The sequence below is a fragment of the Hyla sarda genome, chromosome 9, assembly GCF_029499605.1.
Source record: "Hyla sarda isolate aHylSar1 chromosome 9, aHylSar1.hap1, whole genome shotgun sequence".
NCBI classification, from domain to species: Eukaryota; Metazoa; Chordata; class Amphibia; order Anura; family Hylidae; genus Hyla; species Hyla sarda.
In genome coordinates, this window is record NC_079197.1 from 16,914,401 (window position 1) to 16,926,191 (window position 11,791).

The window sequence follows — 11,791 nt, forward strand, 5'->3', positions numbered from 1 at the left end:
GTGGTCCGCTGACGATCACTTACCTGTCCTCGGGGCTCCGGCGCGTCCTCTTCGGGATCCCCTGCATCGTCTGTGCTCTCCATCGTTGTCATCACGTCGCAGTGAACGCCGTCCCGTCATCCAATAGGAGCGGCGTGCGTAGCGACGTGATGGCGGCGACAGAGAGCGAGGATGCCGGGGAAGCAGAAGCCTTGCTGGAGCGTTGGGGACACCACGGGGACGCGGCGACAGCGATGGAAGGCGACATCCAGGGCAGCGGTGACTGTCAGGAGCGGCGGGGACAGGTGAGTACAACTTCCTCTAACAGTGGTCTTCAACCTGCGGACCTCCAGATGTTGCAAAACTACAACTCCCAGCATGCCCGGACAGCCAACGGCTGTCCGGGCATGCTGGGTGTTGTAGTTTTGCAACATCTGGAGGTCCGCAGGTTGTAGACCACTGTCCTATACTTTACATTCCACGGATCCCTGAACATACGATGGTTTCAACAAACGATGGTCCATTTGGAGCGGATTACCATCGTATGCTGAGGGACCACTGTAGTTACATGTCAGTCAGTAATCACGAGGCCGGACAGCGGCTGCTTATGTTGTTTGTAGTCGATAAACAAAAGTGGTGGAATTAAAGGGGTGCTCCAAAGGGAAAAAAAGGTTTTCAAATCAACTGGTGCCAGAAAGTAAAACAGATTTGTTAATTACTTCTATTAAAAAAAAATCTTAATCCTTCCAGTACTTATCAGCTGCTGTATGCTCCACCGGAAGTTGTGTAGTTCTTTTCTGTCTGACCACAGTGCTCTCTGCTGACACCTCTGTCCCTGTCTGGAGCTGTCTAGAGCAGGTTATTTTTTTGCAAACCAGCCATTTTTGGGGACAAAAACAGCCCAAAAAAGTGCAAAAAAAATATAATTTACCAGCTATTTTAATTTAGTTCTTTAGAACTAAATGCTTTTTAAAGGTTTTTGAGTCATAATACAACTGTTTTATGGCTCAATAAATATCCCCAAAATACTTTACAGGAATGTAGCCTTAAGCCACAAATAGATATACTTGTAAAGACCTAATTTAAGTCTTAGGAGTCCAGTGGGCAGTCCTAACGGCTGTGCGAGTTCACATACAGAATTGGCTGTTACTCAATAAGACCGCCCACTGGACTCCTGAGCACAGAATGTATAGAGGTTTAAATGATTCTTCTAAAATGTATGTGAGTCCACTTAGCCCTTTCTGTTCTAGAACATAAAACCTGTAGATTGGACATTAGCATTTTTATCATCATAACCGGTTCTTTTAAAGGGGTTCTCCGGTGCTCCAGCATTCTGAACATTTTGTTCAGAATGCTCGGAGCCGGAGGCTGTAACTAGAGATGAGCGGACTTACAGTAAATTCGATTCGTCACGAACTTCTCGGCTCGGCGGTTGCTGACTTTTCCTGCATAAATTAGTTCAGCTTTCCGGTGCTCCGGTGGGCTGGAAAAGGTGGATACATTCCTAGGAAAGAGTCTACTAGGACTGTATCTACCTTTTCCAGCCCACGGGAGCACCGGAAAGCTGAACTAATTTACGCAGGATAAGTTATCAACTGCCGAGCCGAGAAGTTCGTGACAAATCGAATTTACTGTAAGTTCGCTCATCTCTAGCTGTGACCATGATCTCACGACCACTTTCCGTCATGACGTCACATCACGCCCCTTCCAGTCATATCTATGGGAGGGGGCGTGGCAGCTGACTCCCTCCCATAGACATGAATAGAGGGAGCATGGCGCGATGTTACGAGGGGGCATGGCCGTGACATCACGACCACTGCCGCGGTAGATTGCTGGGGGCCCCAACAGTGGGACCTCCGCTATCAGACATCCTATCCCATATCCTTTGGATAGAGGGTAAGATGTGTAGCAGCGGAGTACTCTTTAAGGGTATATTCACCTGCACAGGATCTGCTGCATATATGATGTGACCTGCCAGAATATCTGCTGTAGGATTCTACTATACAACATATTGGGCCACAACGTTACCCTTTAATTTAGTTAAGGTGATGCCTAGAGATTGTGGTTATAATAATGCAATAATGGGATTTCTTTTTCCATCTCTTCCAGGGGCCTCCTGTGTTTTTGGAATCATTTGTAAGTATCTTAATTTCTAATCCTCACCATTATATATATATATATATATATATATATATATATATATATAATATATAGTGGTAACCTGTGGACAGAGGCATTTACAATAGTTACATTGAGGATTAATAATCTCTGCTTCATTCATTTACTATCAGAGTACCCAGCGTTTCCCAGTCCTCTTAGGCTGTGCCCTATCTCGTCCTCATATCCCGTCCTCATATCCCATCCTCATATTCAGTCCTTATATCTCATACTCCCTTCCTGTCCCTATATCCTGTCCTGATATCCCATCCTCATATCCCATCTTCACGTCCCGTACTCCGATCCCGACCTGCCCCTGTCCAGCAAGATGTTTATTAAAAGTCCCGGATAATCTCTGCAGCGCTAGAATAGCACGATCAGGATATGTATCCGGAAGTCCCATAGACTTACATAGGAATATAGACAAAGTAGAACTGATTTAACTCTACTATATTATTAGTTGACACATATAACTGGGGCTATCCTCCATTACTTTGTGTAATCTCACATTATCAGATACCCTGTAATAGTCATGTCATAAAGACATTAAAGAGGTTGTTTATCCAGGACAGCTGCCTTAAAGGGGTATTCCCATCCCAAAATTACAGTGTATGGGGTCTGCCATCGCTTTATGGTAGTTGGAGGTCTGACCTTCAGGGGGTTATCCAGAAATAGGAAAACAGAGCTAATTCATTCCAAAAACAGCGCTGAGATTGTAGTATAAAATATGTGCTGAAATGGTAGTAGTATTACACTAAGCAGCTGGCCTACTATTACATGAATGCCTCCATCTCGTTACATTATACTCTTAGTACCGGGAGGATGATTTTATTTTTGTAATTTTTTCCTGTATTTTTACTTTCAGAGAACAGAAGACTTCAGTGAATCTTACCAAGCCCTAATGGACTCCAATGGACCGGTACTTACACTCTTCTCATTTGCTGACTGGCAGTATAATAGACACTATGGTGGGAAAAGTTATTTAGATTTCATGTTATGGGCGCCCCCAACTGTTGCAAAACTCAGAAGCCTGTCCATGCATGCAACAGCTGGGGGGCGCCCTGGTGAGAAACACTGGGATAGGTTATAGGTCATTTATCAGTGGGGTCCAGCTGCTGCTGGGATCCCAACCACAAGCTTGACTTAAGATCCCAACCACAAGCTTGACTCTAAGATCCCAACCACAAGCTTGACTCTAAGATCCCAACCCCAAGCTTGACTTAAGATCCCAACCACAAGCTTGACTCTAAGATCCCAACCACAAGCTTGACTTAAGATCCCAAACACAAGCTTGACTTAAGATCCCAACCACAAGCTTGACTTAAGATCCCAACCACAAGCTTGACTTAAGATCCCAACCACAAGCTTGACTTACGATCCCAACCACAAGCTTGACTTACGATCCCAACCACAAGCTTGACTTACGATCCCAACCACAAGCTTGACTTACGATCCCAACCACAAGCTTGACTTACGATCCCAACCACAAGCTTGATTTACGATCCCAACCACAAGCTTGATTTACGATCCCAACCACAAGCTTGACTTACGATCCCAACCACAAGCTTGACTTACGATCCCAACCACAAGCTTGACTTAAGATCCCAACCACAAGCTTGACTTAAGATCCCAACCACAAGCTTGACTTAAGATGGTCATTAGTCTACTGGCTAATCTCCCATCCCAAAGTATTGAGCGTGTTGAAATTCAACATTCCAGATCCTTCCATTCCCCATCATCTGCTGGTGAGGGGCACTTTCATATACATTAAATGGCCCCATCAAAATCTTTCGGCTTCAGCCAACATTAATTTCTATTAGGAGAATAAGTATATTCACACAGCCATACACATTAGATGAATGTATGTTGCACAGCCTGTATCTATAATTCACTAGCTTCAGTGGAGAGAGCCTATACTGCCTGCTGTCTCCAAGTAAACATTAGATAAGGCAGCAGTGTTCTGACAGAAACTACTGTGACTGAGAAGGGCTCACTGCTGCCTTATCTAATGAGTCATAAATCTAATGAGCAGTAATATGAACTTCACATCACTGGTCTCGTCCCAAGCAGTCAGGAAGGGAGGGGGGGATCAGCGAAATCATACACAGGTTGTTTATTTTGCTGGACAACTTGTTTAATATGATTATGATGATAAACCTTTTTATATTTTTTTTGTGGCTTGTACAGTCCTACCGAAGTACTGACTTTATGTTTGTGGAGCACGGAGGAGAAATTTTTAAGACCTTACACTACCTCAGTAGCCTCATCCAAAGTATAAAAAATCCGCTGGGCACTAAAGACAACCCTGCCCGAATCTGCAGAGATCTGATGAATTGCCAACAAAAGATGGGAGATGGTAAGTACAGGATGAATTGTTTGCTCTACCCCTATAAGGTGACCTACACTCCCTCATCACCCCCCTCGTAATCCTGGACTTTTTTTTTTTTTGCAGGCACTTATTGGATTGATCCCAATCTTGGCTGTTCTTCTGATACCATCGAAGTCACCTGTAACTTTACACAGGGTGGTCAGACGTGTCTTAGGCCGGTCACTGCATCCAAGGTAAAATACTTACAGTGTTTCCCAACCAGGGTGGCTCCAGCTGTTGCAAAACTACAACTTCCAGTATGCCCGTACAGCCGTTGGCTGTCCGGGCATGCTGGGAGTTGTAGTTTTGCAACAGCTGGAGGCACCCTGGTTGGGAAACACTTTACTAAAATAATAGAATCACATTTTAGGAGATTAGGTGCATTTTACACAGTCTGCATTATAAATTTAGTCTAAATTACTATGCGCCATGATTTTTGTTGTATTTGGAGCCCAAATTGTTCCACAACTGCCATGCTAAATCAGGATTGGTATTCTTATGGTGCCTGTTTTTTTTTGTTTTTTTTTTACACTTTTCACATTGCAAATCATGTGATTTAAAGGGAATCTGTCATCAGCATCACCCGCACTAACCGGTTGGTACAGGCTTATAAGACGCTGGTCTTTATCGTTTCCTGATCTGTGGCTCCGTTCCTCAGTTTTTCCCATTTTTTTACATTTTGGAAATTGTTTAAAGGGGTACTCTGCTGCTAGACATCTTATCCCCTATACTTTGAATAGGGGATACGATGTCTGATCGCGGGGTTCCCTCCGCTGGGGCCCCCGTATTCCCCTGCAGCTCCCGGCATTCTAAACAAACTCCGGGTTTGGCCCTCTCGCCCTCTGTCCCTCTCGCCCTCTGTCCCTCTCGCCCTCTGTCCCTCTCGCCCTCTGTCCCTCTCGCCCTCTGCCCCCTCTCTCCCTCTTTCGCCCTCTGTCCCTCTCGCCCTCTGTCCCTCTCGCCCTCTGCCCCCTCTCTCCCTCTCTCGCCCTCTGTCCCTCTCGCCCTCTGTCCCTCTCCCCCCTCACGCCCTCTGCCCCCTCACGCCCTCTGTCCCCGCTCGCCCTCGGCCCCTCTTACCCTCTACCCTTTCCTCCCGCAGTTGGTGTTTGACGTCGGCCGAGTTCAGATGAATTTTCTTCACCTCTTGAGTTCGGAGGCCGTTCAGCACATAACAATCCACTGCCTGAATGTCCCTGTGTGGGGATCATCGTCAGACAAACCCTCCCAGAATGCTGTGCGATTCAGGGCCTGGAATGGACAGATATTTGAGGCAGGAGGTCAATATCAGCCAGAGGTCACTGTGGATGACTGCAGGGTAAGACTCCAAACTGCTTAAACCGAGCAAAATGTTGTTTTTGGGTTGAGGCCGGGTTCACACTGCGTCAGCGCTCCCATTAGTCGTATCCGTGGGCAACTGGATGCCGATGTATACTGTTATTGGGACCCCATTGATTTCAATGGCCGGATATAATCACGTAGGCTGAATGCTCTATTTTCAGTGGACTCAAATCCGCAGCTGCAGAGTCCACTCCAAATAGTGTGTACGCCCAGAACTGATTCACTAGGTGACTCTGTATGGCCATTGAAATCATTAGGGTCTGCAGCTACCATTGAAGGGTACTCCGGTGGAAAACATTTTTCTTTAAATCAACTGGTACCAGAAAGTTAAACAGATTTGTAAATTACTTCTATTAAAAAATCTTAACCCTTCCAGTACTTATCAGCTGCTGTATGCTACAGAGGAAGTTGTGTAGTTGTTTCCAGTCTGACCACAGTGCTCTCTGCTGACACCTCTGTCCAAATCAGGAACTGTCCAGAGCAGGATAGGTTTGCTATGGACAGTTCCTGACATGGACAGAGGTGGCAGCAGAGAGCACTGTGATCAGACTGGAAAGAACTACACAACTTCCTGCGGAGCATACATCAGCTGATAAGTACTGGAAGGATTAACATTTTGAAATAGAAGTAATTTTCAAATCTATTTAAGTTTTTGGCACCAGTTGATTTAAAAAATATTAATAAATTCCACTGGAGTACCCCTTTAAGAGTATACATCAGTATTCTGTATGCTGAGACATACGACTAAAAGGGGCACTAGCGCAGTGTGAACATAGCCTTAACATTAGTTTTCATGAAAGATCGGACGATCTATGGGAACTGGTCCTATTCTAAACCACAACTGAAGCAATGTCACATTGTAAACATGTAAACACACTATATGGCCAAAAAGTATGTGAACCCCCGCTACTTAACCATCCTTGGAGACTAGAGCAAGTGACGGCCCGCTTAACCAATCAGCAACTGAGATGGGGCCCAGTCCGAGCTGGTGAATGCTGAGCAGGCCGTCACGTGCGCTAATTCCGGAAAGTGGGGGCTGGTAAGTAGTGGGGTCCCATACATTAACTGTGGTTGGACCCCCTCGCAATCAATTCCCCGGAATACCCCTATCCAGGACAAATTTTTTTTTCATATATAACAGCTGGCTCAAGAAAGTAAAACAGATTTATAAATTACTTCTATAAAAAAAATCTTAATCCTTTCAGTACTTATCAGCTGCTGAAGTTGAGTTAGACAGAAAAGAACAAGTGCTCTCTGATGACACCTGTCTCGGGAACTGTCCAGAGTAGAAGAAAATCCCCATAGCAAACCTCTTCTACACTGTGCAGTTCCCAAGACAAGCAGAGATGTCAGCAGAGAGCACTGTTGCCAGACAGAACAGAACAACTCAACTTCAGCAGCTGATAATTATTGGAAGGATTAAGATTTTTTTTAATAGAAATCATTTAAAAATCTGTTTAACTTTCAGGAGCCAGTTGATTAAAAAAAAAAAAAAAAAAAAAGTGTTTTTTCCTGGAATACCCCTTTAATAAAAATCAGACGCCATACTAAAAGGCCCATATCAATATTTTCTATGCACACCACTGGATAATGGTTGTCATCTAGAAGTTTTTTTTTCCAACCAGGGTGCCTCCAGCTGTTGCAAAACTACAACCCCCATGCACAATAAGTGACTCCTATATAGTTTTCGGAAGCTGCCACACTTTGTGCACTGGGAAGCTTTCTAGACGGGCCCAGATCAGCACAGGTGCTGAAGTCAGATTATCACTGTGCCACAAGAATAGGTGAGAATCAATCTGCCTAGAGCAGTGTTTCCTAACAAGAGTGCCTCCAGCTGTTGCAAAACTGCAACTCCCAGCCTTCGGCTGTCCGGGCGTGTTGGGAGTTGTAGTTTTGCAACAGCTGGAGGCACACTGTTTGGGAAACACTGGTCTAGAGCCAAAAACCACACTGAAAGGATCTGTACTGTATTGTAGAAGGTCTGTAGCGGCTATAACTAGATATTTCCGGTGGGTGTATATAGCATTTTCCTGCAGCTAAGCAGCGGACTGTGAGGTGTTCTTAATGGGATACGCATATATACTTGTAGACTTTGCTCCGGTTGAGTCTGGTCTTTACCGGTGTTATTTGCTGTTCTTTTATAGTTCTTTGTTCCATTTGAGTTTTAATATCGCTGCATATGATCAAAGTGAAGTCAATCTATGAACAGCCAGGGGTACGGTTCTAGGCGTAGTCCGAAAGTTATTGCCACTCAGAAATCTATAAGTGCTCTGGTTATATATAACTCCAATACATCACAGAATAGACATAAAATCATTTACCTCCTATTTATGGCTTTGTTTTCTGGTTGCCATGGTTCATAAAGACTTTGTCCGAAGAATGAGGCCGGGTTCACACTGAGGAATCTCATTCTTTTGGCGCCTGCCGGGCCGGCTCCGTCTATAGGCAAAATAGGCAGCCGCCTAGAGCGCACTCTTGATTGGGGCGCTGCTATGCCTGCAGCAATAAAGTTAGCTTCCGAAGCACCCGCCCATCCAGAAAAACCCCGCCACCCCAATAGTAAGAAGATTACATGAGGAGGAGGTTTGTTACAGTGTGTCACCCCAGTAATAAGGAGATTACATGAGGAGGTTTGTTAGTGTGTCACCCCAGTAGTTTTTCTCCAATGACAGCAACGCTTTAACAACCATAGCAGAGATAAATAGAGAAAAAGTGTATGCCACAGTTTTAGCGTAGTTTGGCAACACGTTGGCTGTCCTGGTATACATGGAGCTGTAGTTTTGCAACAGCTGGAGGCACACTGGTTGGAAAACACTGCTTTAAAGGGTTACTGTCATAAAAAATAAAAAAAAACAGGTTTCACTCCTGAGAGCCGCTGAAGCAAGCGGCAGCGCACTTGCACTCCCCGGCCTGGCAGCAGATCCGACCTTTTTCCCGTACAAGTCTGTAGAAAAAAAGGTCGGATCTGCCAGCCGGGGAATGAGACCTGGTGAGATCAAAACTTATGACCACGGCAGAGATAAATAAAAAAAATAAAGTGTACGCCACAGTTTAAGCGTAGTTTGGCAACACGTTAGCTGTCCCGGTATACTGGGAGCTGTAGTTTTGCAACAGCTGGAGGCACACTGGTTGGGAAACAATGCTCTAGTCTATGTTTCCATTGTCTAAGAACGAGGTAGTTTTAATATTTCTCCCCCAATGTGTGTAAAATCCCCATGATCTGATCTTGTATAAATCAATATACTAATATTATATTTGTTGTTGCAGTTACAAGATGGACGTTGGCATCAAACCATCTTTACCTTTCGAACACAAGACCCCAATCAGTTACCGATCCTCGACGTCTTAAATCTCCCTCCATCCACACCCGGCAAGAACCTTCACTTGGAAGTGGGGAGCGTATGCTTCTTGTGAAAAGTTACCTTGGTTCTGCATCCATTGGACCCCCGAATACCCTCGTACTCCGAGCAGGTGAAAGGTGCCAAATGACTTGCAAACATAATAGAGCTAATCACACTTCCCTGCTCCCCTCCCGACCCATTGTACCAGAGCAGAACTGAGAACGGAGGGGATACAACCATCTAGACCCCCCCCCCCTCCCGCCCGCCACCACAACCCGCTGTGCAATGGTAATCGAGGGCACGGGAAACAGAATCATTGCTCCCCCCCCCGGAGCTGACACTTACTAAAAAGGGGTGTCGGCGAAAAGGGATATGGAAGATCCGCGGTCTACCAGTCACCCGCCTGAGAGACAACAAAAAAACAACATAAAAGATTAATAACGTTATCCTCCCCCCTTCTGCCGGGGAGCGGCTAACAGAAAGAGCATTATGGGTAATACAGGCAGAAAGCATTGTTGAAGTGCAATATAAAATAACGTGTACAAACAAAAAACAAAAAAAAACTAAAAAGAATAAATAAAAAATAATATAAATGTTATTTAATGAGAGAAAGTATATAACTCCCCCCCCCCCCCCCCCCCCCCCCGGCAACGAATCAAGGAAAACAAAAAAAAAAAAAAAAAGCTTTTATTATGAAGAGACGTGACTGGCTCGACAACGTGAGAGGCGACCGGTGTTACCCCCACTGTGAAAATCTCTGGTGCTTTGAAGCTTTTTTTATTATTATTATTATTATTATTATTATTTGAAGCTATTTAAAAAAAATATTTCTGAAGGTGCTGATGCCTTTCCACACACGTCTGTGGGACGACACCCGGCTTTAGTATTTTATTTTGGGTTCTTTTTTTTCCGCAATGGAAGGAAGCAATAGCGGCTTCCTGCTGTACGGTTCTATCCTCTCCCCTCCCTTTCGCTCCTGAGAGACATTATTGTGGACAGCGCTTGATCTCTGGGAATCTCTTTGTTACAGGAAGAAGTCTGTTCTGCGAAGATTGACGCTGCAAAAGGTTAACTTACCGTCATATAATAGAGAGCACTGAACGCTGCCATAACCAGGTCTCATTTTTCTCCACTGTTTCCCAACCAGATGTTGCAGGGTGACACTTTGCAGTGCTTATTGTCAAGGGAAGCTTTCCAGAGGAGCCCAGATCAGCACAGGTGCTGAAGTCAGATTGTCACTAGGCAACACGAATAGGTGAGAGTCAGTCTGAGAGTCTAGAGCAGTGTTTCCCTACCAGCTGTAGCACAACTACAACTCCCAGCCAAAGGCTGTCCAGGCTTGCTGGGAGTTGCAGTCTTACAACAGCTGGAGGCACCCTGGATGGGAAGCACCGACCTACCAGATATAAGAATCACTTTTTTTTTTAAATATTAAATCCGTGTTTACGGATGGTGATCAGCGCCACTCTAGCCTCCATAATATCTTCAAAATGCGCAGGGGCATACACCGAAATCATATGCCCCTCTAGCAACTCAGAATGGGTCCTATCCAGGTCCATATGAACTACTTAGGTTAAAGGAGTATTCCAGTGGTGAACAACTTATCCCCTATCCTAAGGATAGGGGATAAGTTGCAGATCGCGGGGGGTCCGACCACTGGGGCCCCCCACAATCTCCTATACGGGGCCCGACAGCCCGCTGGAAGGGGGCGTGTCGACCTCCGCACGAAGCGGCGGCTGACACGCCCCCTCAATACAACTCTATGGCAGAGCCGAAGCACTGCCTTCGGCAATCTCCGGCTCTACCATTGCGATGTATTGAGGGGGCGCGTCGGCCGCCGCTTCGTGCAGTGGTCGACACCCGCTATCAGGCCGGAGAGCCGGGGCCCCGTACAGAGAGATCGCAGGGGGCCCTAGCACCCCCCGCGATCTCAAACTTATCCCCTATACTTAGGATAGGGGATAAGTTTTTCACCACTGGACTACCCCTTTAAAGGGGTTGTCCAATTTAGAGAACCCGTTCTTATACACCCCATTAGGGAATATTGAGTTAGAGGGGCTTCCTTGTAAGGCCATGTTCCCACTTCAGAATTTTCAAGCGGAATCTGGCGGAAAAATTTAGCTCAGAAACTCCGCTGCAGCAGAGTCCCATTTTTTCAATGGAATTCTGCTGCATCATGCACACGTCGGAATTTATGCAGCAAACATCTGCCGCGGAAATTCTGATTCTAACAGCTTAGAAATGCATTGCTGTCTACAGAGATGGCGCACTTCTTAACCGGCCTAGCAACTACATGTCTCAGCTGGCGCCCGCCAATTTCAGCAACAAAAATTGTTAAGAAACCATATATAGTCTCTTGAGGATAACTGCTAGTTAGATATATATACGCCACTACTTATGCAGGCAGGATCATATAGAAGTGCAGCCTCCAGGGTAAAGATATCCAAACGAAGTGGGGGGAGGGGCAGAAAGTTCCTGTATTTTTGGCACAGACGAATTCATTACATAATGGAAGTTTTATTGTCATTAATTGTAGAGAGAGAGAATTACGTCACCAATCTGTTATCTGATGAAGAGGCTCTAAAGCCTTGAAACACGTTAAACT

General features: G+C 45.4%; 1 protein-coding gene across 1 annotated transcript in view; it reads left to right on the forward strand.

The window, feature by feature from the left end:
• COL27A1 (collagen type XXVII alpha 1 chain) overlaps positions 1 to 9,809 on the forward strand; it is a 341,158-nt gene extending 331,349 nt beyond the window's left edge. The window contains exons 56-61 of the mRNA XM_056540545.1: positions 2,089 to 2,115; positions 3,002 to 3,055; positions 4,324 to 4,492; positions 4,589 to 4,698; positions 5,607 to 5,822; positions 9,113 to 9,809. Of these exons, the coding sequence (XP_056396520.1) occupies positions 2,089 to 2,115; positions 3,002 to 3,055; positions 4,324 to 4,492; positions 4,589 to 4,698; positions 5,607 to 5,822; positions 9,113 to 9,259 (723 nt within the window). The 3' untranslated portion in view covers positions 9,260 to 9,809. The remainder of the gene's footprint in view (positions 1 to 2,088; positions 2,116 to 3,001; positions 3,056 to 4,323; positions 4,493 to 4,588; positions 4,699 to 5,606; positions 5,823 to 9,112) is intronic.
• The last annotated feature ends 1,982 nt before the right edge of the window (positions 9,810 to 11,791 follow it).